The sequence below is a fragment of the Heteronotia binoei genome, chromosome 17 (genome assembly GCF_032191835.1).
Source record: "Heteronotia binoei isolate CCM8104 ecotype False Entrance Well chromosome 17, APGP_CSIRO_Hbin_v1, whole genome shotgun sequence".
Classification (NCBI taxonomy): domain Eukaryota; kingdom Metazoa; phylum Chordata; class Lepidosauria; order Squamata; family Gekkonidae; genus Heteronotia; species Heteronotia binoei.
The window spans coordinates 49,054,365-49,082,358 of NC_083239.1; the positions used below are offsets into that span (position 1 = coordinate 49,054,365).

The 27,994-nt window shown below is 51.1% G+C and overlaps 1 protein-coding gene and 1 non-coding gene across 2 annotated transcripts; both read left to right on the forward strand.

The window, feature by feature from the left end:
- Window positions 1-839: 839 nt before the first annotated feature.
- KPTN (kaptin, actin binding protein) lies at window positions 840-26,152 on the forward strand. Its single transcript, XM_060257618.1, has 12 exons — window positions 840-1,120; window positions 3,717-3,799; window positions 5,594-5,678; window positions 11,690-11,744; window positions 13,777-13,852; window positions 15,119-15,192; window positions 17,162-17,271; window positions 18,953-19,066; window positions 20,024-20,087; window positions 20,176-20,311; window positions 21,750-21,911; window positions 25,627-26,152. The coding sequence occupies exons 1-12, from the start codon at window positions 859-861 to the stop codon at window positions 25,762-25,764; spliced, it is 1,359 nt and encodes a 452-aa protein (XP_060113601.1). The 5' UTR covers window positions 840-858; the 3' UTR covers window positions 25,765-26,152.
- Window positions 19,757-19,828, forward strand: TRNAA-AGC (transfer RNA alanine (anticodon AGC)). The gene has a single exon. It is a non-coding gene; the product is annotated as a tRNA-Ala (tRNA).
- Window positions 26,153-27,994: the final 1,842 nt, after the last annotated feature.

Below are 27,994 nucleotides of genomic sequence, written 5' to 3' on the forward strand. Positions count from 1 at the left end.
TCAGAAAGGTTCAGGAGCTGTGCTCCTGTGAGCTCCTGCTGAACTCATGGTCTGATAAGCTGTAATTCCGGGGGATCTCCAGAGCAGTTAGCTGTGTTAGTTGCTACAAAATAGTGAAGAGTCTCTTCGCACCTTTAGGAATAACACATTTTATCGTGGCATAAGTTTTTGAGAATCACAGCTCTCCTGCATCTGACGAAGAGAGCTGTGATTCTCAAAAGCTGATGCTACAATAGAATGTGCTAGTCTTAAAAGTACACCTGGACCCTTCCCTGTATCACCACATCTGTTACACATAGACAGTCTAGCAGGGGTTGCCAATGATAGCTCTCCAGATGTTTTTTGCCTACAACTCCCATCAGCTCCAGCCATTGGCCATGCTGGCTGAGGCTGATGATAGTAGGCAAAAAAAAATCTGGAGAGCCACTGTTCCCCACCCCTGGACAGGACAGAAGGAATAAATAGGAATTGCATCTATTTATTTCTATTCCGCCCATTCCCCATAGGGCTCAGGGCAGAGCACAACATAAAATAAAACAAATACAATAAAAACATTTTATGAACAGGCAATAGCGCTCAGAAAACCTAAGGCTCCGTTCTAAACCAGGAGTCAGTCTCTCTGGAGGAATGACGCTCTTCCGCCAGGCTTGTCGCGTCCCCCCTGCGCCGTCGCTGAGAATAAAACCAGCCCTGACGCTTGGGTGGCCATTTCTAAAATGGGCAGAAGGCGGAAACGAAAGAAAGACCGGCGGTTCTCCGTGACGTCATCCTCCGCGACGCCGCTGATGGGAGGCCCCGTCGGTTGGGCTCTTCCAGTGAGAGGAGTTTACGAAGGGGGTTGTCCTCGCCGGTGCCGGCATGGAGGTTCCCTGGGCGGGCTGCCCGTTGGTGGAGGACAGCTTCACCCGCTTCTCCTCGCAGAGCAACGTCTACGGGCTGGCCGCCCTGCCGGGGGGGCAGGCGCAGGAGGAGGAGGAGGGGGGCAGGGAGGCGCCCGAGGGCGGGCCGGGGGGGCTGCTGGCCGCCACCCTCAAGGGGAAGGTCATCTATTTCCGCTACCAGGACCTCCGCCAGAAGCTCCGCCCCGTCGCCAGGGAGCTCCAGTTCACCTACATCCCAGGTAAGGCGGCCAGGTCCCATTCAAGACATATCTGGGGACTTGGGGGGGTGGAGCTAGGAGGCATAGGGGTGGAGCCAGGAGACTTGGGGGTGGAGCCAGGAGACATTGGGGTGGAGCTAGGAGACTTGGGGGTGGAGCCAGGAGACACTGGGGTAGAGCTAGGAGACTGGGGGTGGGGTCAGGAGGCATTGGGGGTGGAGCCAGGAGACTGGGGGTGGAGCCAGGAGACTGGGGGTGGAGCCAGGAGACATTGGGGTGAAGTCAGGAGACATTGGGGTGGAGCTAGGAGACTTGGGGGTGGAGTTAGGAGACTTTGGGGGTGGAGCCAGGAGACACTGGGGTAGAGCTAGGAGACTGGGGGTGGAGTCAGGAGGCATTGGGGATGGAGCCAGACTTGGGGGTGGAGCCAGGAGACTGGGGGTGGAGCCAGGAGGCGTTGGGGTGGAGCCAGGAGGCGTTGGGGTGGAGCCAGGAGGCGTTGGGGTGAAGTCAGGAGACGTTGGGGTGAAGTCAGGAGACATTGAGGTGGAGCCAGGAGACACTGGGGGTGGAGCCAGGAGAAAGGTTGTGACAAGCGTCATTGAACTCCAAAGGGAGTTCGGGCCATCCCATTTAAATGCCTTTTAAATGCTTTCCCTTCATTGGAAACAATGGAGGATGGGGGCACCTTCTTTTGGGGCTCATAAAATAGGACCCCTGGTCCAGGCCTTTTGAAACTTGGAGGGTCTTTTGAGGAGACGCATTGAATGCTATGCCGAAAAATTGGTGCCTCTACCTCAATAAACAGCCCCCCCCCCAGCCCCAGATGCCCAAGGATGAATTCTCCGTTATAACCTATGGGAATTGGTCTCCATAGGGAACAATGGAGTGCCCAGCAGACATTCCCCCCTCCCACTTTCTGATGACCCTGAAGCGTGAGGAGGGCCTCCAAACCGGGGGATCCCCTGCCCCCACCTGGGGATTGGCAACCCTACCACCCCCCCCCCCACACACACACCCAGTGACGCCTGCTACATGCCCAAAAGATGGCAGGAAATAAACCCTTGAGGATCCCTGGCCTGGAGAAAACTTGCTTCCTGATCCCAAAGTGATGATCAGCATTCCCTCGGGTGTGTAAGAAAGCGCCACACAAACTAAGTACTGATGCAGCCCTTCCTGCCCTGCTCCTCATGATCTGCCTAAGTTCACAGAATCAGCATTGCTGTCAGAGGGCCATCTGGCCTCTGTTTGGAAACTTCCCAAAAGGAAAGCCCACCGCCTCCCATGGAAGCCTGAGGAACCCACCACCTCCTGAGGAACTGCTGATGTTTAGTCGAAAACTCTTCTGATTTAATGTAAACTCTTCTGGTCTGAACTTCAGGGGCAACACAAAAACCAGCTCTGTACCAGCCTCTGCAGGACAGCCCATTTAATTTATTCTATTGACTAGGGGGGGAAAGCAGAGTTGTTTTTTATACTCTACTTGATTAGAAGAGTTGGTTTTATACCCCACTTTTCTCTACCCTAAGGAGTTTCAAAGCGGCTTACGATCGCCTTTCCCTTCCTCACACCACAACTTGCACCTTGTGAGGCAGGTGGCATTGAGAGAGCTTGGAGAGAACGGTGACTGGTCCAAGATCACCCCAGCTGGCTTCATTTGGAGGGATGCGGAATCAAACCCTGTTCTCCAGCTTCGGGATTACCGTTCTTAACCACTACACCACACTGCCTCTACTGCAGAGAGCAGATCTCCTGGAGAAAGTGGCAGCTTTGGAGGGTGGGCTATTTGGCACTGTATCCTGCTGAGGGCCCTCCCTTTCCCAAGCCCCTCCCTCTCCTGACTCCACCCCCAAAAACCCAGGAATTTCCTAGCCCAGAGCTGGCAACCCTAGAGTGAAGCTGAAGTGGGGGAAGGCTGCAGACAGCCTCCCCTTTTCAGGAAAAAGCTTATTGTGTTGATGTAATCCTTACAACTGCCCTGCAAGGTGGGCTGGTGTTATTTTTGGCCCCACTAATGGACCTCCTGTTGGTCCCTGGGTTTTGACCGCTGTGTGATGCAGAGTGACGGCCTAGATGGGCCATTGGCCTCGTCCAACGTGGCTTCTCTTACATTCTTACTCTTTTACTGCTGATAGTGAAGAAAAGGTTCCAGCTTACTTATAGTCTACTAGGGATGTCTGAAATAGGATGCCGTGTGGTGTAGTGGGTTAAGTGTGGTGGGCTATAATCTGAGGAACTGGGTTTGATGCCCCACTCCTCCGCATGCAGCCAGCTGGGTGACCCTGGGCCAGTCACAGGTAGAGGTGCACACGTCCGGATTCCCTTGCAAGCTGCAGCGCTCGCGTTTCCAGGCATTCCTCCTTCGTATTCACGCTTTGGGGGTCGTCGGCGTATGCTGAAGTATCATTGCCATATGCCTAAGAATGTAAAGAGTCCTAAAAAAGAAATCATTTGACCTGTACGTACCTGCAGAATGCAAGAATTGTAGCAGGCATCTCTGCTGTTGGTCTTTTTCTTTTATTTGCTCGATAATCCTGTTATCGCGGTGGCAGTGCGTCTCGACACCCGCTGCCTTTGTATCGCCTGCAGCCTTTAAAAACCTCTTTTGCCTTTCCAGTCGATGCTGAGATTGTGTCCATTGACACGTTCAACAAGTCCCCTCCCAAACGGGGCCTGGTCGTGGGGATCACCTTCATTAAGGTACGCACAGCTCTGGATTGCCGCCTGGGAAAACCGTTTCAGGAGGGCAGCGGTGTTGAGCAGCTGGAATGCGGTTACCAAGTGTCCTCTTCTATTTTGGTGTCCTTTTTTGGGGGGGGGCTCTTTTCCAGAAAACTGATTAAAACGGCCTCTTTTGGGGTTGGAAAGTTAGGGATATTCCTTGCTGGTAGCAATAATCGCGGCTTAAATAGCACGTAGATCAAGATGGATAGCCGTGGTAATCTGTTCAGGGTGGTGAGAACCAGAGAGGATTGTGAGGCACTCCAAAGGGATCTGTCGAGGCTGGGTGAGTGGGCGTCAACGTGGCAGATGCGGTTCAATGTGGCCAAGTGCAAAGTCATGCACATTGGGGCCAAGAATCCCAGCTACAAATACAAGTTGATGGGTGTGAACTGGCAGAGACTGACCAAGAGAGAGATCTTGGGGTCGTGGTAGATAACTCACTGAAAATGTCAAGACAGTGTGCGACTGCAAAAGGCCACTGCTATGCTGGGAATGATTAGGAAGGGAATTGAAAACAAATCAGCCAGTATCATAACCAGTGGTGTGGCGTCATTTGAAGTACTGTGTACAATTCTGGTCACCGCACAAAAAAGATATTATAGTATTGGGAAAAGTGCAGAAAAGGGGCAACTAAACTGATTAAAGGGTTGGAACACTTTCCCTATGAAGGTTAAAGCGCTTGGGGCTCTTTAGCTTGGAGAAACGTCGACTGAGGGGTGACACAATAGAGGTTGATAAGATTATGCGTGGGATAGAGAAGGTAGAGAAAGAAGTACTTTTCTCCCTTTCTCACAATACGAGAACTCGTGGGCACTCAATGAAATTGCTGAGCAGTCAGGTTAGAATGGATAAAAGGAAGTCCTTCTTCACCCAAAGGGTGATTAGCACGTGGAATTTACAAGCATAGGCAGCTTCAAGAGGGGATTGGATGAACATATGGAACAGAGGTCAATCAGTGGCTATTAGCCACAGCTTATCATTGGAACTCTCTGTCTGGGCAGTGATGCTCTGTATTCTTGGTGCTTGGGGGGGCACAGTGTGAGGGCTCCTAGTGTCCTGGCCCCGCTGGTGGACGTCCTGATGGCACTTGGTTTTTTTGGCCGCTTTGTGACTCAGAGTGTTGGACTGGATGGGCCATTGGCCTGACCCAACATGGCTTCTCTTACGTTCTCAGTAAGGTCAACAACTTCCATGGTTAGGTTATTCCAAAGCAAGGCTACAAAATGCACTCGAGGATGACCTGTTCCTCCCGGATTGTTGCTTCCTTCTGCTTTGACCCTCGTGCGTTTGTTTGGGAGTAAGTCCTTCCTTGTTGGAAGGGCAGGTGCAGCTGGGCTTCTCAGCCTGCTGACCTAGACGCAGGGGACGCAGGCGGGTCGGCAGATGGTTGCTTGTCTCAGTCATAAACGGTTCCTGCGGAATCCTTGATCTCGCACATGGCTTGATATTTAAATTTTCGTTGCCATGGCGAAACATAATGTGTCATTACGCTTGAACTGCGAAATAGAGGGGGTTGAATCCCCCAAGTGATCTCTGCTCGTAGAAGAGATTTCCTTCAGTGCAGCAGGACTTCTTCAGTTCCTCTTCTCTTGAAGTCCCAAATCCCACCCCTGAAATATTGCTCATGTGACAGAAGATCCACCCACCCACACCCCCCCCCCCCGTCCCCAGTAGTTTGGAAGGGAGAAGAAGAGCTGAATGTCTATAGTGGTAGGAGGGAATTGGCAAAAATTGACTCCTGATTGGCCTGTCTTTCTTTCCCTTTCCCAGGATTCCGGAGACAAAGCCAGCCCTTTCCTCAACATATACTGCGATTACGAACCGGGTTCAGAATATAACCTGGACTCCATCGCACGTAAGTTTCGAAGGCCTGCCTTTGCTCTCCAGTTACTCTCCTTTGGGTCTTCAGCTGTTCCCTTTCTTTTAGGCTACCCCGGTCTTCGGGAAAAGAAAGTCTCCAGAAGCGAGTCAATATCTTTTCCTGTCTTATTTTTCACATTTCGGACACCTTGCTTGCCAAAACTTGGTGCAGATGACAGAATGGAGAATGATCAGTCACCAGAGAGCTCTTGTTCACAGTGTAGTAGGACTAAGATAGATGGGCCAGGCAAGCCCAATTTCATCAGATCTGGGAAGCAAGCAGGTTCTGCCCTGCTTAGTATTTGGATGGAAGCTCACTGTGAAAGACATAGAATCATAGAGTTGGAAAGGGCCATGCAGGCCATATCTAGTCCAACCCCCTGCTCAATGCAGCATCAGCCTAGAGCAGGGATGGCCAAATCTGCTTAACATAAGAGCCACATAGAATAAACTTCAGATGTTTGAGGGCCACAAGACATGAACAACTATTGCACGCATGTTTTTTTTATTAAAACTCTTCATACTTTCTCTGCATAGAAAGATAAAATATATATGTATACACTTTACAACATGACTGTGCTAGAAAGAGAATTTTTAAAAAAAACAAAAGCTGGAATAACAGTCCCCATAAGACCAGCATAGGAAAAGGTTAGGGAATTATTTTTTTGGCACCAGTGGGAGAAGGAAACACACATGTACCATAATAAATCACTGACCGCCATTTGCATCATTATTCAGCCCTCTTTGCCCTGACACCAAGGTTAGTTAATACAGCTCCTACAGAAGCTATGAGGGAACCCTGTGCTGCTCTCTTTAATTCCATCCCTCTTTCCAATGGCACCTTTGACTCCTGTGCTCTCTTTCCGCACTCTAATCTCCTGGCACCCTCTGTCTGCCTTGAATGCAGAAGGTCCCAAGTCCAGTTCCTTGCATTTCCAGTTTAAAAGGACCAGGTAGAAGGTGAACACATGAACCTGCCTTCTTCTGAATCGGACCCTCGGTTCTTCTGAATCGGACCCTCGGTTCATCAAGGTCAGTCTTGTCTACTCAGACTGGCAGGCGTTCTCCAGGGTCTCAGGCGGAGGTCTTTCCCATCCCCACCTGCCTGGTTCTTTTAACTGGAGATGCTAGGAATTGAACCTGGGACCTCCTGCATGCCAAGCAGAGGCTCTTCCACTGAGCCACAGCCCCACTTCATGGCTCTCCAGGGTCTCAGGCGGAGGTCTTTCCCATCCCCTCCTGCCTGGTCCTTTTAACTGGAGATGCTAGGAATTGAACCTGGGATCTCCTGCATGCCAAGCAGAGGCTCTTCCACTGAGCCACAGCCCCACTTCATGGCTCTCCAGGGTCTCAGGCGGAGGTCTTTCCCATCCCCTCCTGCCTGGTCCTTTTAACTGGTGAAGCTGGGGATTGAGCCTGGGACCTTCTGCATGCCACTGAACAATGGCCCCTCTGCTTCTGAGACCCTGGAGAGAAGATGACAGCTCTCCAGATGTTTTTTGCCTACAACTCCCATCAGCCCCAGCCATTGGCCATGCTGGCTGGGGCTGATGGGAGTTGTAGGCAAAAAAAAATCTGGAGAGCTACCGCTGGCTACCCCTGTGATGTTGGATTTATATCCCGCCCTCCACTCCAAATCCCAGAGTCTCAGAGCGGCTCACAATCTCCTTTTATCTTCCTCCCCCACAACGGACACCCTGTGAGGTGGTTGGGGCTGAGAGAGCTCTGACAGAAGCTGCCCTTTCAGGGACAACTCCTGCGAGAGCTCTGGCTGACCCAAGGCCGTTCCAGCAGCTGCAATTGGAAGAGTGAGGAATCAGACCCGGTTCTCCCAGATAAGAGTCCACACACTTCACCTCTACACCAAACTGATTCTCAGGGACTCGCAAAAGAGCAGCCGCTAGTCTTGATGGACCAAGGGTCTGTTTCAGTACGAGGCAGCTTCAGATGTGTCTAGGAATAGTTGATTCTTTAAGCATATGCATATTCTTTAATGATAAGCATATGGAGCAGAGGTCCATCAGTGGCTATTAGGCACAGCTTATCGTTGGAACTCTCTTTCTGGGGCAGTGATGCTCTGTATTCTTGGTGCTTGGGGGGCGTAGTGAACATATGAACATATGAAGCTGCCTTATACTGAATCAGACCCTCGGTCCATCAAAGTCAGTCTTGTCCACTTAGACTGGCAGTGGCTCTCCAGGTTTTTCATACCTATTTGCCTGGACCATCTTTAGTTGGAGATGCCGGGGATTGAACCTGGGACCTTCTGCTTACCAAGCAGATGCTCTACCACTGAGCCACTGTCCCTCCCTCCCGCTGGGGGATTCGACAGCCATGCAATATGTGTGAAAGAGCCACATGTGGCTCCCGAGTCACAGTTTGGCTGCCCTTGGATTAGACTGACTCCCTATCATAAAGAACCATCACGGTTTTTATCTATGGGTTCTCTTTTCCCCGCGCTCCCTTCATCTATGCTCTAAAAGCCCAACATCCCACCACCACCACCACCATGCTCTTCCTTGCAAAAACCATAGCAGACAAAAGTTGGGAGGTGCTACAGCTCCCAGCAAACCCGCTTTTTACAGGGGAGGGAATGTATCCTTCCTCCAGTTTAAGGCACTAAACAGCAAACTCCCTCAGTGGGAGGGCTTCTAATGTCCTGGCCGCACTGGGGGACCTCCTGATGATGCCTGGACGGGACATTGGCCTGATCCAACATGGCTTCTCTTCTGTTCTTTTGTGACACAGTCCAACACTGTGTGTCACATAAGAACAGAAGAGAAGCCCTGTTGGATCAGGCCAATGGCCCACCCAGTCCAACACTCTGTGTCACATAAGAACAGAAGAGAAGCCCTGTTGGATCAGGCCAGTGGCCCATCCAGTCCAACACTCTGTGTCACATAAGAACAGAAGAGAAGCCCTGTTGGATCAGGCCAATGGCCCATCCAGTCCAGCACTCTGTGCCACATAAGAACAGAAGAGAAGCCCTGTTGGATCAGGCCAATGGCCCATCCAGTCCAACACTCTGTGTCACATAAGAACAGAAGAGAAGCCCTGTTGGATCAGGCCAATGGCCCACCCAGTCCAACACTCTGTGTCACATAAGAACAGAAGAGAAGCCCTGTTGGATCAGGCCAGTGGCCCACCCAGTCCAACACTCTGTGTCACATAAGAACAGAAGAGAAGCCCTGTTGGATCAGGCCAATGGCCCATCCAGTCCAGCACTCTGTGCCACATAAGAACAGAAGAGAAGCCCTGTTGGATCAGGCCAATGGCCCATCCAGTCCAACACTCTGTGTCACATAAGAACAGAAGAGAAGCCCTGTTGGATCAGGCCAATGGCCCATCCAGTCCCAACACTCTGTGCCACATAAGAACATAAGAGAAGCCCTGTTGGATCAGGCCAATGGCCCATCCAGTCTAACACTCTGTGTCACAGAAGAAGATAAGAGAAGCCCTGTTGGATCAGGCCAATGGCCCATCCAGTCCAATACTCTGTGTCGCATAAGAACAGAAGAGAAGCCATGTTGGATCAGGCCAATGGCCCATCCAGTCCAACACTCTATGTCACACAGTGGCCATAAAAACAAAGTGGCATCAGGAGGTCTTTCAGTGGGGCCAGGACACTAGAAGCCCTCCCATTGTGGTTCCACCCCCCCCCCCCCAGTACCAAGAATACAGAGCATCACTGCCCCAGACAGAGAGTTCCATCAATATGCTCTGGTTAATAGCCACTGATGGACCTCTGCTCCATGTGCTTATCCACTCCCCTCTTGAAGCTGGTTATGCTTGTAGCCGCCACCCCGCCTCCTGTGGCAGTGAATTCTACACGTTAATCACCCTTTGGGTGAAGAAGGACTTCCTTTTATCCGTTCTAACCTGACTGCTCAACAATTTCATGGAGTGCCCACGAGTTCTCATATTTTGAGAAAGGGAGAAAAGGACTTCTTTCTCTGCCTTCTCTATCCCATGCATAATCTTGCCAACTTCTATCGTGTTACCCCTCAGTCGACATTTCTTCAAGGTAAAGAGCCCCAAACGCTTTAACCTTTCTTCATAGGGAAAGTGTCCTAATCCTTACAAAAGCTTCTCCCCTGCCCCAGGTTTCGTAGGCCTGGACTCCTACTCTTTGCTCCTGCTACAGACCGACTAACATGGCTTACCCGTCTTGAAGAAGTGAGCCGTGACTCTCAAAAGCTCCTGCCCTGCCACAAATTTTGTCGGTCTTTAAGGCGCTGCCGGACTCCTGCTCTTTTCTGCCGCTTGCAAACGCAGCCACCCGTCTCGATACCTCTTCCGGGCAGAAATGAGGGCTGGCAGAACGAATGCGGTCCTTGCCATACGTACAAGTGGTGCAGGCTGAAAGGCTCCGTACAGGGAGGGAGTAGCTTTATACCTCCAGGCTGGGACCTGATTGGACCCTCAAGTCAGCTGACCTCCTAGCTCCCATTGGGCCCTTTCAGCCAAGGTGTGTTTCCTCTGCTGGGCATTCTTGAGGAGGGCGCTGTGGAGCCACAGAGACAGTTATACTGGAGCATAGAACAAGGCTTCGAAGCTGCTGGCTCTGGGTTTGAGCCCTTTCTCCTAGCACCTGACAATAGAAACTTTACAACAAATGAACCAAACAGGATTCCTCGTCTGATGAAGTGTGCTCAGAGAGCACACGAAAGCTGACGTTCTGAATAAAACTAAGTTGGTCTTAAAGGTGCCACTTGACTCCTATTTGGTTCTGCTACTTCAGACCAACACGGCTGCCTACTTGGATCTACTTACAACAAATGGTTAGAGAGGCATCTCATAATTCATTTTCAACATTCAGTCTTGTTTCATGGTGAACTTTGTTTTTTTGCGTTTGTATCAGTAGCTGATCCGCTGATGAGTAAAGGCTATAATAAATCTCAAATTAAGCGATAAATAGATAGACAGACAGACAGATGTAAAAAAAGGGTAGTCCCCTGTACAAGCACCAGTTGTTTCCGGCTCTGGGGTGATGCCGCATCACAACGTTTTTACGGCAGAGTTTTTACAGAGTGGTTTGCCGTTGCCTTCCCTAGTCGTCTCCACTTCCGCCCCCCCCCCCAGCAAGCTGGGTACTACTTTTACCGACCTCAGAAGGATGGAAGGCTGAGTCAACCTTGAGCCGGCTACCTGAACCCAGGTTCTGCTGGGATTGAACTCAGGTCTTGAGCAGAGAGCTTGGACTGCAGAACTGCAGCTTTACCACTTTGTGCCACTGGACTCATTTTAGATGGATGGATGGATGGATGGATGGATGGATGGATGGATGGATGGATGGATGGATGGATTAGATAGATACAAATGGATAGATGGATTAGATAGATACAAATGGATAGATGGATTAGATAGCTGGATGAATGGATGGATGGATAGAGATGGATGGATGGATGGATTAGATAGATAGAGATGGATGGATGGATTAGATAGCTGGATGGGTGGATGGATTAGAGATGGATGGATGGATGGATTAGATATGGATGGATGGATGGATGGATGGATGATAGATAGATAGGGATGGATGGATAGAGATGGATGGATGGATGGATTAGATAGATAGAGATGGATGGATGGATTAGATAGCTGGATGGGTGGATGGATTAGAGATGGATGGATGGATGGATTAGATATGGATGGATGGATGGATGGATGGATGGATGGATGGATGGATGATAGATAGATAGGGATGGATGGATAGAGATGGATGATGGATAGATAGAGATGGATGGATGGATAGAGATGGATGGATGATAACTAGATAGAGAGATAGAGATGGATGGATGATAGATAGATAGATAGATAGATAGATAGATAGATAGATAGATAGATAGATAGAGAGAGAGAGATTGATAGCACTGTGATGAAGAACTATTAGATCCATCAGCATCACAGAATGTTTAAAGCACATTCTATTCTGCTCTAGGTGAGGAAAGGAACATGATTTCTTGTTTGTTTCAGAAGCCCTTCTTTCTTTTCTGTCTTCCCCTCCAGAGAGCTGCTTGAACCTAGAGCTACAGTTTACCCCTTTCCAGCTCTACCACGCAGAGTAGGTATATGCAGCCTCTCTCTCCCCCCCATCCCTGGCATCTCCTCGTCCCCCTTTTTTGCAGATGCCCGAGACGCTTCTGCCACAGCTCAGCACGATTGGACCTCTCCTGCCCTGGCAGCTGTCTGCAGAGACTCACAGGGAGAGAAAATAAAAACAGAAACAAAACCAATAAGTTAAAACGTCTTCTAATTTCAGTGTTTTATTCAAATTTCCATGTAACATAAAAATCGCACACCATACTTAAACATATATAGCAAAAAACAAAGGTGAGGTGAGCAGTTCCTCTTCACGAGATCTAATTATGAGCAACATTATATCCCTCTCTTTTTTTATGCTCATTCGCCCTCCATTCTTAACCTTTTTAACCTTCTGTCATTCTTCTTAAATATACTTTACATTCGGCTATTCATTTACATTTTCATTTACGTTTGCGTAACCTTTCATTAAACTTTGACTAATCCTGTACCTTATTCTTGTCTGTTTTGAGTGTTAAGCATATATGTCAATTCATCTGCTTCAGCTATCTCCATTAGCTTTACTATCAAGTCATCTATAGGCGGAGTCTCTTTTTCCTTCCAGTATTGTGCAGATGTTATTCTTGCAGCTGTTATGGTATGAATGATCATATATTTTGATATTTTATCCATCTTAGTTATAAACATGTTTCAGAGAAATAGTTCGGATTTAAAGGGAGTGACAGTTTCAATATTTTCTGAATCAGTTCATGAACCTAAAACATTTTTTAAACAGTTCTGAAAGCACCCCTTCTTTCTTTATGCGGGAAATTGCCCTGACGCTTTTTCCAGGGACGCTGCCTCAACCACCCGTGTGTTCAGGCAATCAGTGAAAAGGCCAGTAGAGGGATCCAACAGCCTGGAAACGTGAAAGGCGGATCTTTGAAAGCTCCAGCTACACTTGATGCCAAGATTCCAGCTGAGCCTCCTTCCTTGGAGCTGTGAACTAGAAGGAACCAAATGTGGGCAGACGTCTTGTCTGTCCAGCCCAGCAGCAGCAGAAGAACTGCAGATTTCTACCCTGCCCTTCTCTCTGAATCAGAGACTCAGAGTGACTCACAGTCTCCTTTATCTCCTTCCCCCACAACAGACACCCTGTGAAGTGGGAGGGGCTGAGAGGGCTCTCCCAGCAGCTGCCCTTTCAAGGACAACCTCTGCCAGAGCTATGGCTGACCCAAGGCCATGCTAGCAGGTGCAAGTGGAGGAGTGGGAGAATCAAACCCGGTTCTCCCAGATATGAGTTCACACACTTAATCACTACACCAAACTGGCTCTCTAGGATCTGGATGGTGCCAGTTCAAATCCCCCCACTCTATGATGGAAGCTCGCCAGGTGAACTTGGGCCAGTCACACCCTTACCTACTTCACAGCGTTGTTGTTGTGAGGATAAAATGGAGGGGGAGGAGAAGGCGGTAAGCCACATTCTGTCTCCACTGGGGAGAAAGGCGTGATGCAAACAAATGTCATTCATTCCAGGAGAACTCCAGGTGCGCCTTGGGAGTTGGCCACCCTGCACGGTTGGCATGCCACGGGCGTGGTTTTCTGGAAAACTGGACTGGGGGGGGGGGAGGCAGCTGGAAACGGAAGGGAAGAAGAAGACTGCAGATTTATACCCCGCCCTTTTCTCTGAATCAGAAACTCAGAGCGACTTACAATCTTCTTTATCTTCCTCTCCCCACAACAGACACCCTGTGAGGTGGGTGGGGCTGAGAGAGCTCTTACAGCAGCTGCCCTTTCAAGGACAACCTCTGCCAGAGCTATGGCTGACCCAAGGCCATTCTAGCAGGTGCAAGTGGAGGAGTGGGGAATCAAACCCGGTTCTCCCAGATAAGATTCCGCTCACTTAACCACTACACCAAACTGGCTGTTGCTACTGAACTTCCGATGTGTGTCAATTATTTTTTGGGGGGATGTGGTAGCAGAATTGGGGGGGGGGGCGGTATTCCAGGACAGCTCACAAATGAAGTTTTGCCGACATTTTTATTCCCCTTTATGGTTTTCATCTTGCCTTGCAGAGTCCAGGTTGCTGGCCAGCCGGAGACTGTCTTCTTGCTGAGTGGCAATGATCCTGCCATTCACCTGTATAAAGAGGTGAGGCCACAAAGAGACTTGGGCTCCCTCCTCTCTCTTTCTTATGTGACACAGAGTGTTAGACTGGATGGCCTGATCCAACATGGCTTCTCTTATGTTCTTATGCGACACAGAGTGTTGGACTGGATGGGCCACTGGCCTGATCCAACATGGCTTCTCTTATGTTCTTATGTGACACATAGTGTTGGACTGGATGGGCCATTGACCTGATCCAACATGGCTTCTCTTCTGTTCTTATGTGACACAGAGTGTTGGAGTGGAGGGGCCATTGGCCTGATCCAACGTGCCTTCTCTTTTGTTCTTATGTGACTCAGAGTGTTGGACTGGATGGGGCATTGGCCTGATCCAACATGGCTTCTCTTATGTTCTTATGTGACACAGAGTGTTGGACTGGATGGGCCATTGACCTGATCCAACAGGGCTTCTCTTATGTTCTTATGTGACACAGAGTGTTGGACTGGATGGGCCATTGGCCTGATCCAACAGGGCTTCTCTTATGTTCTTATGTGACACAGAGTGTTGGACTGGATGGGCCATTGGCCTGATCCAACAGGGCTTCTCTTATGTTCTTATGTGGCACAGAGTGTTGGACTGGATGGGCCATTGGCCTGATCCAACAGGGCTTCTCTTATGTTTTTATGTGACACAGAGTGTTGGACTGGATGGGCCGTTGGCCTGATCCAACATGGCTTCTCTTATGTTCTTCTGTGACACAGAGTGTTGGACTGGATGGGCCGTTGGCCTGATCCAACATGGCTTCTCTTATGTTCTTATGTGACACAGTGTGTTGGACTGGAGGGGCCATTGGCCTGATCCAACAGGGCTTCTCTTATGTTCTTATGTGACACAGAGTGTTGGACTGGATGGGCCATTGGCCTGATCCAACATGGCTTCTCTTCTGTTCTTATGTGACACAGAGTGTTGGACTGGATGGGCCATTGGCCTGATCCAACAGGGCTTCTCTTATGTTCTTATGAGAGCTGGCATGGCATGGCTGTTAAAATGACAGGCTAGAGCAAGGGTGGCCAAATTTTTTAATGTAAGAGCCACACAGAAGAAACATCAGATGTTTGAGAGCTGCAAGACATGAACGTCGGACGTTTGAGGGAGGAAGGAAGGAAGGCAAATAGGTGAGGGGATAGAGAGGTGGAAAGAAAGTAACTTTAAACACATTCTCCAAGCCGCCAGCTTGTTCTTACGAATGTTTAAGGTGGGATCTGATTAATTCGAGGGATTCAAATCTTCGTCCCCTCTCCTTCCTTGCAGAATGAGGAGCTTCACCAGTTTGAGGAGCAGCCCGTTGAGGATCTCTTTCCTGAACTCATGGAGCTTCCAAGCAAGTAAGCAGCCCCCCTTTTCCAACATGTGGGCAGGAAGCAAAGGTGCGATGGGGGGTAGGGGGTGTGCAATGGTTCCCCTGATACACTATGAGTGTGCAAAGACTAACTTGTGCTTCAAAAGTGCTGCTGTAGTGGTTAAATGTGCAGACTCTTATCTGGGAGAACCGGGTTTGATTCCCCACTCCTCCCCTTGCAGCTGCTGGAATGGCCTTGGGTCAGCCATAGCTCTGGCAGAGGTTGTCCTTGAAAGGGCAGACTCTTATCTGGGATAACCGGGTTTGATTCCCCCCTCCTCCACTTGCAGCTGCTGGAATGGCCTTGGGTCAGCCAGAGCTCTGGCAGAGGTTGTCCTTGAAAGGGCAGACTCTTATCTGGGAGAACCGGGTTTGATTCCCCACTCCTCCACTTGCAGCTGCAGGAATGGCCTTGGGTCAGCCATAGCTCTGGCAGAGGTTGTCCTTGAAAGGGCAGACTCTTATCTGAGAGAACTGGGTTTGATTCCCCACTTCTTCACTTGCAGCTGCTGGAATGGTCTTGGGTCAGCCGTAGCTCTGGCAGAGGTTGTCCTTAAAAGGGCAGACTCTTATCTGGGAGAACCGGGTTTGATTCCCCACTCCTCCACTTGCAGCTGCTGGAATGGCCTTGGGTCAGCCATAGCTCTGGCAGAGGTTGTCCTTGAAAGAGCAGCTTCTGGGAGAGCCCTCTCCAGCCCCACCCACCTCACAGGGTGTCTGTTGTGGGGGTGGGGAAGGTAAAGGAGAGTGTGAGCTGCTCTGAGACTCTGAGATTCAGAGTGGAGGGCGGGATATAAATCCAATATCATCTTCTAAATCCAATTTTGCATCTCCCCTACTCTCCAAACGCCCTGACTTGGGTGGCCCAAGCTACCACTGTCTCGTCGGATCTTGGACGCTGTGTAAGGTTGGTACTGGGGTGGGGGGAGACCACCTTGGAAGAGGCAGGCAAGGGCCAAACCACCTCTGTCCGTCTCTCACCTACAAAACCCTCTGGCAGGGGTGTCAAACATCTGGCCTGGGGGCCAAATCAGGCCCTCGGAGGGCTCCTATCAGGCCCCCAAGCAACTGGCTGTCATCTACTTCCTTCTCCCTCTCTCTTGCTTCCTTCTGCGTCACAGCTTGCTTTGCAAGGCTTGCTCATTCGCACATGAGCTGCAGAGCAAAGCCTCTATTTTCTCGATTGGCTGAGGCTCCTCCCTTGGGGAGGAAGGGGGGAAAGGAAGAGCTTGCTTTGCCAGGCTGTCACAATCACACAACAGAGCTACTGAGCCAAGCCTCTCTTCCTTCTATTGGCTGAGCCTCCTCCCCTTCCCAGTCCCCTAGGGAGGAAGGAAACAGCCAGAGCTTTCTTTGCCAAGTTCCTTGAATCCCAGAAGAGAAATACAAAGAAAGCATCTTTAAGAACTATGAGTGCTAACGTTTTAAGCATGTTTTAAATTTTTTTAAAAATCATTGTGTTTGTCCATGTCCTTTATGAAGTTTATATTCCCGGTATCTAATCTTAAATAGGAACACACATGGCCTGACCTGACATGGCCCGGCCCGACAAGGTCTCATTTATATCAGATCCAGCCCTTGTAACAAATGAGTTTGACACCCCTGCCCTACGGGGTCTCCCCAGAGCTTTTTTTGTAGCAGGAGCTCCTTTGCATATTAGGCCACACCTCCCTGCTGTAGCCAATCCTCCAGGAGCTTACAGGGCTCTTCTTACAGGGCCTCCCGTCAGCTCTTGAAGGAGTGGCTCCATCATTGGGGGTGTGGCCTAATATGCAAAGGAGCTCCTGCTACAAAAAAAGCCCCGGGTCTCCCTACGTTGGCTGCGACTTGGTGGTGCTTCCCGCCCTCCCTCCCTGAAAAAGCAGCTCCCTCGTCTCGCGCCTTCCCTTCCGTCTGTCCGTCTCTTTCGGGATGCTACTCCGGTCCTCCTCTCCCCTCCCTTCTCCCCCCCTCAGCGTGCTGTGGCTGGACGTATTCAACCTCCCCGACTCGGGGCGACGCCTCACCGCCTTCGGCTGCCAGAGCGGCTACATCCGATTGGCCCACGTCGATCCAGCCAGCAGAGGTAAGACCGTCTGCAGCCCCCTCAGCCGGAGCCCTTTGCTTGCAGCCGGCAGGGAGTCCGACCCGCGCGTCTGCTGCAGCCTTCCATGGAGGGCACAGAAATGTGGTGTGGCGGTCAGAACTTCTGGATGACCAGGGCCTGAACAGACATCTTCACTTCCCCCTGGAGCTTTCTTTGAGACACCCTCTGTCTCTCGCCCTGACAGACCTTGCGTATGTTATTTAAACATTTAGTGTTTAAAACGTTTATTATTTATTTATTTATTTCTACCTTATAGGAGCACAAGGCAGCTTACAGTATAAAACGGATGGCCAAACTGTGGTTCAGCAGCCACATGTGGCTCTTTCACACATATTGTGTGGCTCTTGAAGCCCGCCCCTCCCCCCACCCTGTTGGCCTGCTTGGAGAAGGCCTTTCACTCTTTAAATCACTTCTCCAAGCCAAGCCAGCCAGCAGCTTAGAGAATACATTTAAAGTTAAAGTTGTTTTCTTTCCCCTTCTCTCGCCTGCCCACCATCCATTTTCCTTCCTTCCCTTTCCTTTCCTTCCCTTTCCTTCTTCCCTTTTTCCCTCCCTCCCTCCCTTCCGTCCTTCCTTCCTTCTTTTCCCTTCCCTTTCCCTTCCTCTCTCCCTCCCTCCCTCCCTTCCTTCCTTTCTTTTTCCCCCTTCCCTTCCCTTTCCCTTCCTTCCTCCCTTCTTTTCCCTTCCATTCCCTCCCTCCTTCCCTCCCTCCCTCCTTCCCTCCTTCCTTCCTTCCTTCCTTCCTTCCTTCCTTCCTTCCTTCCTTCCTTCCTTTTTTCCCTTCCCTTTCCCTTCCTTCCTCCCTTCTTTTCCCTTCTTTTCCCTTCCATTCCCTCCCTCCCTCCTTCCCTCCTTCCCTCCTTCCTTCCTTCCTTCCTTCCTTCCTTCCTTCCTTCCTTCCTTCCTTCCTTCCTTCCTTCCTTCCTTCCTTCCTTCCTTCCTTCCTTCCTTCCTTCCTCCCTCCCTCCCTCCCTCCCTCCCTCCCTCCCTCCCTCCCTCCCTCCCTTCTGCTCACAAGAGTCCAGACCAATGCTCCCTCTAAGCTGCAGAGTCTTGTGAGCGAAAACTCTACTTTGTGAGCTACTAGCATTAAAGGTGAGCTTCTGGCACACTAACTCAGCTTAGAGGGCGCACTGCTCCAGACACACCTTCTGGGAAGGTTGTTCGATAACTGTAGGGGCCACCATTGAAAAGGCCCTTCTCTTGTGTACTCACCGGACAAGCTTCTTTGGTCTCTGGAACAGTCAGGAGGGCCGCCCCTGTGATTGTAATTCTCCGGGCAGGAGCATATGGGAGAAGAGAGTCCTTTGGACCCTCCATCCTTAGCCCTGTGAGGACTTTAAAGTTCAAAACCAGCGCCTTGAATTGGGCTCAGGAGCTGATTGGAAGCCAGTGTAATTGCTGTAGGACTGGGGTCACACGATCCTGTTCACTGGCCCTGACCCCTACTTTGGCAGCATTGTTCTGCACTAGCTGCAGCCCATGAGCTCTCTTGTTACAGAGGAGGGGAGAACCACACAAGAGACCCTTCCTGGGCCACCTTTGGGAGGAGGGAGGAGAACGCAGTAGCCCCCCCCCCCATCCGTGCCTTCTCTGGAGGCTCTGCAGCCGCAGAGATTGTGGGCCTCACCCCCTCTCTCCCTTTCCCTCCCCGGGTCAGAGGTGCTGCAGAGTTGGAGCCTCCTGCAAGACGGGCCCATCTCCAAAGTCCTGGTCTTCGCCTTACCGGCTCCCTGCTGCACAGACGACCTCCCGGGCACCGCAGCGACAGACGGTAAGAACCCAAGACACAAACACGAGGGTTCCCTCCTGCTTCCCATGATACCCAGCTTCTTGAAGCTGTCAGGGATTAAGGGAGTTATCTCTAGTATCTTTCAGGGATGACCAATGGGTTGAGATGCAGGCTATAAATGAGGAAGGGCCATGATTCAGTGGAAAAGCCTCTGCTTGGCATGCAGAAGGTCCCAGGTTCAATCCCCGGCATCTCCAGTTCAAAGGACCAGGCAGGAGGGGATGGGAAAGACCTCAGCCTGAGACCCTGGAGAGCCATGAAGTGGGGCTGTAGCTCAGTGGTAGAGCGTCTGCCGGGCATGCAGAAGGTCCCAGGTTCAGTCCCCAGCATCTCCAGTTAAAAGGACCAGGCAGGGGATGAGAAAGACCTCAGCCTGAGACCCTGGAGAGCCATGAAGTGGGGCTGTAGCTCAATGGTAGAGCGTCTGCCGGGCATGCAGAAGGTCCCAGGTTCAGTCCTCAGCATCTCCAGTTAAAAGGACAGGCAGGAGGGGATGAGAAAGACCTCAGCCTGAGACCCTGAAGAGCCATGAAGTGGGGCTGTAGCTCAGTGGTGGAGCCTCTGCTTGGCGGGCGAAAGGTTCCAGGTTCAATCCTGGCATCTCCAGTTAAAAGGACCAGGCAGGAGGGGATGGGAAAGACCTCAGCCTGAGACCCTGGAGAGCCATGAAGTGGGGCTGTGGCTTAGTGGCAGAGCCTCTGCTCAGCATGCAGAAGGTCCCAGGTTCAATCCCTGGCATCTCCAGTTAAAAGGACCGGGTAGGAGAGGATGGGAAAGACCTCAGTCTGAGACCCTGGAGAACCGCAGCTGTTCTGAGACCCAGGAGAGCGGCTGTCAGTCTGAGTAGACAGTGCTAACCCTGATGGCCCCAGGCTCTGATTCAGTACAAGGCAGCTTCATGTGAATCTTCATGTGAATCATTTTGCATCTTTTCTCCAGGTGCCACCGGCCACACCTACAGCATCCTGGTCACCAGCACCATCGAGCTCTCCGTCGTCTACAGGTGGGGGGGGGAGGTAGAGCAGGCAGCCCGACGGAGCGCCCGACGGGCTGCCAACTCTTCAGACTGCGTCTCCTGCCTCCCTTTCCAGGAACGTCCTGCGGAGCGGCCTGGGGGAGCAGCTGGCCTTGCCCTCGAGCGACCAGCACGACAGCGTGATCTGCGCCCTGGTGACCGACGTCGACTTCGACCGTGAGCCCGAGATCCTCCTGGGGACGTACGGGCAGGTGAGGTGACGTGACAGGGCCGGGCCGTGTCTTGGCGGCAGGCCCGAGAAATAGCTACAGAGGAACGGTGTTCGATATCGCTGCAAAATCATGCAAATAATATTTATACAATACCAACAACACTGAACAAACCAGTAGCAAGTATCAAAAGTCCAAACGGCTCAGTTATAAACAGTGTCCAAGAAATGTGGCAGAGAATCCTACTTCTGGTAATTTGCTGCTAATATTTCTAAATAGGTATAATCTGACGTATAGACGCCTTCTGAGATACACAACGCGACTTCCGGATGTCTTGGCGCATTTCAGAGCGTAGCCCTTTGTCAAGCAGTCTTCTTCCACTTAAGGATAATTCTGTTGGTCTAATTATTCACACTTGTACAAGAACATTTTCCTTTTCAGGGTCCCGATTCATACATTCTCAAAGTATAGGTGTATAAGGGGAGGGATGGTGGCTCAGTAGTAGAGAATCTGCTTGGTAAGCAGAAGGTCCCAGGTTCAATCCCCGGCATCTCCAACTAAAAAGGGTCCAGGCAAATAGGCATGAAAAACCTCAGCTGGAGACCCTGGAGAGCAGGGGAGGGATGGCGCCTTAGTGCTAGAGCATTTGCTCGGTAAGCAGAAGGTCCCAGGTTCAATTCCCAGCAATCTCCAACGAAAAAGGGTCCAGGCAAGTAGGTGTGAAAAACCTCAGCTGGAGACCCTGGAGAGCTGCTGCCAGTCTGAGTAGACAAGACTGACTTTGATGGACCCAGGGTCTGATTCAGTAGAAGGCAGCTTCATATGTTCATTTTATGCTTAGCAGAACAACTTCTATTTCGTTTACCTGTTCTCCCAAAAGAGTCTGCCCTTTCAAGGACAACTCCTGCGATAGCTATGGCTGACCCAAGGCCATTCCAGCAGCTGTAAGCTCCAGGAGGATTTGCTACATCAGGAGAGTGCGGCCTAATATGCAAAGGAGCTCCTGCTACAAAAGAAAGCCCTGATAATAATAATAAGATGCCTTTTTCTAACGAAAGGCCGAACAGGGAATAGATTTGTGCCTACCTCTAATAGTACTCTTCAGCATTTAACAGGAGGCCTTCTAAAACGAATGCATGGTTTCAGATCTTCATGCTGTGGTGGCAGCTGCCACTCAGCTCTTCAGCGGCCAATCAGAAGCCCTGCTGGGCGAAAGCCCACCCGGTCCCACCCACTTTCTAAAAACCCTCGGGGGATGCCAGGAATGGTCCTCCACATTATATATGTATTTTTAAGAGAAGGTCCCAACATTTTCAATGTTGGTGTCCACCTCTCCCGACACGCCAATTCTACAGTCACGCAGGGTAGAAACTTGCTTTCAGAGAGAGAAAAAAGCCGCAAAGGGCTCTGGGAATACGCATCAGAGGCTGCACTGACGTTTAGGAGGTGGTTTGTTCCGGCAGCTTCTTGTGTCTTGCAGGAACTGCTGTGCTACAAGTACGTCTTGCCCGACGGGGAGTTCCGTCTCCTTTGGCAGCGTGCCTTCCCCAGCCCCCTCCTGTCCATGGAATACGTGGACCTGACCTGCGATGGGCTCCGCGAGCTGGCCGTGGTATGCCTGAAGGGACTGCACATCCTGCAGGTATGGGGTGGGTTTGTGATTTTTTTGTGGGGGGGGGGGGAAGAAGGGGAGAAGAAGAAAACTAGATTTATGCCCTGCCCTTCTCTCTGAATTAGAGTCTCAGAGCGGCACACGATCTCCTTTATCTCCTTCCCCTGCAACAGACACCCTGTGAGGTGGGCGGGGCTGAGAAGAAGTGGAAGAAGACTGCAAATTTATACCCTGCCCTTCTCTCTGAATCAGAGACTCAGAGAGGCTCACAATCTCCTATATCTTCTCCCCCCCACAGCAGATACCCTGTGAGGTGGGTGGCGCTGAGAGAGCTCTCCCAGCAGCTGCCCTTTCAAGGACAACTCCTGCGATAGCTATGGCAGACCCAAGGCCATTCCAGCAGCTGCAAGTGGAGGAGTGGGGAATCAAACCCGGTTCTCCCAGATAAGAGTCTGCCCTTTCAAGGACAACCTCTGCCAGAGCTATGGCTGACCCAAGGCCATTCCAGCAGCTGCAAGTGGAGGAGTGGGGAATCAAACCCGGTTCTCACAGATAAGAGTCCACCCACTTCACCACTACACCAAACTGGTGGTCGTCGTCATTTTCTTCTCCTCCTTCTCCTTCTCCTTCTTCTCCTCCTCCTTCTTTTTCGCCTTCTCCTTCTCTTCCTCCTTCTCCTCCTTCTCCTTCTTTTTCACCTCCTTCTTCTCATTCTCCTCCTTCTCCTTCTCCTTCTCCTCCTCCCTCTACATATATATGCAGGGCTCATTTTGCAGCAGGATCTCCTTTGCCTATTAGGCCACACCCCTCTGTTGTAGCCAATCGTCCTGGAGCTTACAGTAGGCCCTGTCAGACGAACCCTGTAAGCTCTTGGAGGACTGAGTACATCAGGGGTGTGTGGTCTAATAGACAAAGGAGTTCCTGCTACAAAATGAGCCCTGCCTGCCTATATGTGTGGACTGGCAACTTCCATTTCTCTGTATCTGAGGAAGTGTGCATGCCTACAAAAGCTTATACCATGAATAAAAACTTTATCTGTCTTAAAGGTGCCACTGGACTCGAACTCCCCCCCCCTCCCCCCAAAAAATCTGAGTGTCAAGAGATGCTTTCCACCGAATCGAAACGTCTTGTGAGTTAGGGTTTGTAGAATCTTTTGGGATCAAGTGCCGAGTTCTACTGGAGAAAGTTTTCCTTCCAGACGTTTCGTTCTCAGCTGCGGAGAACATCCTCAGTGGCGTTGCAGCCGGAGCAGGCGCTCAGACCTTCTTGGCTGTTGTGCATTGAGTGGGGCCAGGGCTGCTGGAGAGCTGCTATTTGTAGGCTGGAGGGGGTGTGATGAAAGGGCAATTGGTTTGTGGATGTGCCCATTGTTTGGTGGGGCTTCCTGGAAGGGTAGTGATAAGGAAACTGGCTGTTGAATGTGACCATTGTTCCGTGTTAATTGCTGGGAGGGTTGGAAGGGGGTTGAAGATAAGGAAGATGGTTGTCGACTGTGCTGATTGTTCTGTGGAATTTGCTGGTTGTTCTGAGACTTTCTGCAATTTATAGTCTGTAGGGTGTTTTGCAGAGCTGGGTGCCAAGATTGGTGGATGAAAATGCCAAATGCCTTGCGAGTGTCTGTCTTTGGCCACGTAGCTCCTGCCCCGAAGTCACGTTGCCCAAAATGTGATGTCAGCACAGAAAATCCACAAGGGGGGGGTAGTCTTCAGGGGCCAGAATCAGCTTTGTGCGAAATCTCCAGTTTTTGCCGGAAGCCAGGTTGTAGCGCTGGGCAAAGATCAACTTGGGAAACAGCCAGAGGTTGCCTCGCGATGTCTTGGAAGCAATGAGTAAGAACTCCCGTGGGATTTTTTATGATCTTCACCCAAAAGGAAGTTGACAGTGGTCAGCGGCAAAGCTTCAGCGCTCTTTAGGTTGGGTCGCCAACAGGCCTGGAGGGGGGAGAAACGTCCTGCCCCTTTAATGAAAGCTTACCGGGATGTTATTTATAGTCTGCCTTTCTCGCAGAGACTTAAGGTAGATTATGCATATTAAGTCGGTACAATCCGCAAAATGGGACATTCAATAACCGATGCATTTGGGGTTTTTGAGAAGTCTGGAACCACCGGGATGAACTGAAGCAGAACGTAAGTATTCACATGACATATTAAGCGGGACAGAAATGATGGGAATTGGATCCTGCGTACAGTAATCTGTAGACAGCGATATAGTCCACAGTCCCTAATCGTTCATCCAAGCACGTTTTGTACTGGGCGACCCTGCTTTTTTCCCCAGAGTGGCGTAGTGGTTAAGAAGCTGCATGCCGTAATCTGGAAAGCTGAGTTCGATTCCCCACTCCTCCTCGTGCCGTCAGCTGGGTGACCTTGGGTCGGTCACAGTTCTCTCAGAACTCTCTCAGCCCCGACTACTTTGCAAGGTGTCTATTATGGGAAGAGGAAAGGAAGGCGATTGTAAGCCACTCTGAGACTCCTTTGGGTAGTGAAGGGCAGTATATAAAGACAGCCGCTGCTGCTATGAAGAAAGGTTAAAACGCTTGGGGCTCTAGAGGTTTACAAGATTATGCACGGGATAGAGAAGGTAGAGAAAGAAGTCCTTTTCTCCCTTTCTCACAATACAGGAACCTGTGGGCATTTGATGAAATTGCTGAGCAGTCGGGTTAAAACGGATAAAAGGAAATCCTTCTTCACCCAAAGGGTGATTAACATGTGGAACTCACTGCCACAGGAGGTGGTGGGAGCTGCAAGCATAGACAGCTTCAAGAGGGGATTGGATAAACATATGGAGCAGAGGTCCATCAGTGGCTATTAGCCACAGCGTATTGTTGGAACTGTTTGGGGCAGTGATGCTCTGTATTCTTGTGCTTGTGTGTGGGGGGGCTTCTAGCCCCACTTGTGAACCTCCTGATGGCATTTGGGGTTTTTTTTGGCCACTGTGTGATACAGAATATTGGACTGGATAGGCCATTGGCCTGATCCAACATGGCTTCTCTTATGTTCTTATGTTCAGAAAAGCAGTCTTGAATAGCTGAGTTTTGCCTGTTTCTACAGATTAAGCTTCTGTGAAAGGGGACAGGACATTTCCTCCCACTCCAGGCCTATTTGCAGGCCTATTTGAGAGCCAGTTTGATGCAGTGGTTAAGTGTGCGGACTCTTACCTGGGAGAACTGGGTTTGATTCCCCTCTCCTCCACTTGCAGCTGCTAGCATGGCCTTGGGTCAGCTGTAGCTCTCACAGGAGTTGTCCTTGAAAGGGCAGCTTCTGGGAACGCTCTCTCAGCCCCACCCACCTCACGGGGTGTCTGTTGTGAGGGAAGGAGATAAAGGAGATTGTGAGCCACTCTGAGTCCCTGATTCAGAGAGAAGGAAAAGGAAAGGTCTCCTGTGCAAGCACCAGTCGTTTCCGACTCTGGGGTGACGTTGCTTTCACAACGTTTTCACGGCAGACCTTTTTACAGGGTGGTTTGCCATTGCCTTCCCCAGTCATCTACACTTTCCCCCAGCAAGCTGGGGACTCATTTTACTGACTTCAGAAGGATGGAAGGCTGAGTCAACCTTGAGCCGGCTCCCTGAAAACCCAGCTTCCGGTGGGGATCGAACTCAGGTCATGAGCAGAGCTTAGGACTGCAGCTTTAACACTCTGCACCATGAGGTTCTTAGTAGAGAGAAGGGCAGGGTATAAGTCTTCTTTGCACCCACCCCCACTTGACTTACTGCTTCTCCTCTTTCCTCCCCCTTCTCCCTCCACAGCACAGCCTGACACAGACGGCTGAATGCCTCCTGGAGCGACTCCGGTTGAAAGTGGCCAGGCTGGCCGCCCAGCGTAGCCTGCAGCCCTCAGAGCCCCAGGGCCAGGACACCGACGGGAAAGAACGGCCAAAGGAGTGAGGGGCCAACGGGAAAGGAGGGCCGAAGGAGTGAGGGGCTCAGCAGGGCCTGCTTGTTTGCTCGGAGGCCGCCTTTCCACTTCGGCCAGAAGGAACAGGGAATAAGGTCTGCACGATGGGGGCACTCCCGGGGAACCTTCTGACGGTCCGGGGGGTGGGTGAGGAGAGAGCAGGCTTGGTGCCCCCAAGGCCTTTTAGGCTGAATCTTGAATCACAAGAAGAGCCAGGCAGGAATTGATACCTCTGGAACGCAGGAAGCAAACTCGGGTCATGACACTCCCTAGGAACTCTCCTTCTGTCTTGCCTGAGCGGTTGGCCAGAGCGAGGCCTGGCCAAGAAACCTGTCAACGCAGGGCGTAGATCGGTCATTAAAAGCAGTATTCGTTCTCTGTGCTTGTGTGATGCATACGAGTCTAGAACAAGATGGAGATCATGCTTCTTAAATTTCATTTCACAGTTTGCTTTCCCAGCTACAGCTTACAATGGCAGTAGTGTCAGGACACTAAAATGGGTGTAATAAAACCTTGATAAAGTGATGAAAGCATCAGATGGGGGGAGGGGGCTGTGGCTCAGTGGTAGAGCATCTGCTTGGTAAGCAGAAGGTCCCAGGTTCAGTCCCTGGCATCTCCAGTTAAAAGGACCAGGCAGGAGGGGATGGGAAAGACCTCAGCCTCAAACCCCCTGGAGAACCATGAAGTGCAGTCTGAGTAGACAATACTTGAGACCAATACTCGCTCTAAGCTGTAGAGTCTTGTGAGCAAAAATTCTACTACTTGAGCTACTTGCAATTAAAGTTGTGAGCAAGCAATTTGGCTGCGGCATAAAATAGTGTGCTCTGGGGTCATCCTTCCTGAGCTAAGACAAAAATGTGTGAGCTGGAGGCTAAAAACCTGTTAGCTAGCTCACGCTAACTCAGAGGGATCACTGCTGGAGAGCAGCTGCCAGTCTGAGTTGGTAATGCCTGAGACCCCAGAGAGCAGCTGCCAGTCTGAGTTGGCAATACCTGAGACCCCGGAGAGCAGCTGCCAGTCTGAGTTGGCAATACCCAAGACCCTGGAGAGCAGCTGCCAGTCTGAGTTGGCAATACCTGAGATTCCAGAGAGCAGCTGTCAGTTTGAGTTGGCAATACCTGAGACCCTAGAGACCAGTGGCCAGTCTGAGTTGGCAATATCCGAGACCCTGGAGAGCAGCTGCCAGTCTGAGTTGGCAATACCTGAGATCCCAGAGAGCAGCTGCCAGTCTGAGTTGGCAATACCCGAGACCCTAGAAAGCAGTGGCCAGTCTGAGTTGGCAATACCCGAGACCCTGGAGAGCAGCTACCAGTCTAAGTTGGCAATACCCGAGACCCTGGCGAGCAGCTACCAGTCTAAGTTGGCAATACCCGAGACCCTGGCGAGCAGCTGCCAGTCTGAGTTGGCAATATCCAAGACCCTGGCGAGCAGCTGCCAGCCTGAGTTGGCAATACCCGAGACTCCAGAGAGCAGCTGCCGGTATGAGTTGGCAATACTGATGTTGATGGACTAAGGGTCTGATTCGGTATAAGGCAGCTTCCTGTGCGTATTTACATCAGACGCAAATATGGACCGGAGCCAAGCTGAGTGTCCTTGACCCCCAGTCGCCAGTCTCCCGTCTCCCTCCGGAGTAGGCGTTATTAGGCCACACGGCCCCTCCTGCTCTGTTTCTCCTCTTCCGCCTCCCCTCGCTGTCCTCACAAAGCTGGACACAGGTTTTGTGCCTTGGCAGCCAGAGGGGGAGAAGGAACGGGCCAGGCTAAAACTACAGCTGCCCTGGTTCTAAAAGTCTGGGCGGCGTTTCTGGCTCGTGACATGGCGACCCCACTCGGGGCTGGGGAGAACACCCAGGAGCCTTTGCTCTTCTCCGCACTCCTAGTTCCCTCTGCCCATGATGAGTTTTTGCCTCAAGCTCTCTGCTGGCACTTGGAGAGGGAGAAGCGGCCAGCTAGGTCTGTCGCCCCACGGTGAGCAAACCCAGAACTAGCTCTTCTCACAGTGCTGCTAGCGACGCAAGGCAGGCATCTGCCATCTCTGCATGGGGAAAGACATACGAATGTCTGAAGCTGCCTTCTACTGAATCAGACCCTCCTGGGTCCATCAAAGTCAGTATCGTCCACTCAGACTGGCAGCGGCTCTCCAGGGTTTCCAGCTGAGGTTTTTCACGCCTATTTGCCTGGACCATTTTTAGTTGGAGATGCCGGGGATTGAACCTGGGAC

Coding starts and splice junctions, on each gene's coding strand:
- KPTN (XM_060257618.1), top strand. CDS start 859: ATGGAGGTTCCCTGGGCGGGCTGCCCGTTGGTGGAGGACAGCTTCACC. Junction 11,745..13,776: donor TTCCAGCTCTACCACGCAGA/GTAGGTATATGC, acceptor CTTGCCTTGCAG/AGTCCAGGTTGCTGGCCAGC. Junction 21,912..25,626: donor AGGGACTGCACATCCTGCAG/GTATGGGGTGGG, acceptor CTCCCTCCACAG/CACAGCCTGACACAGACGGC.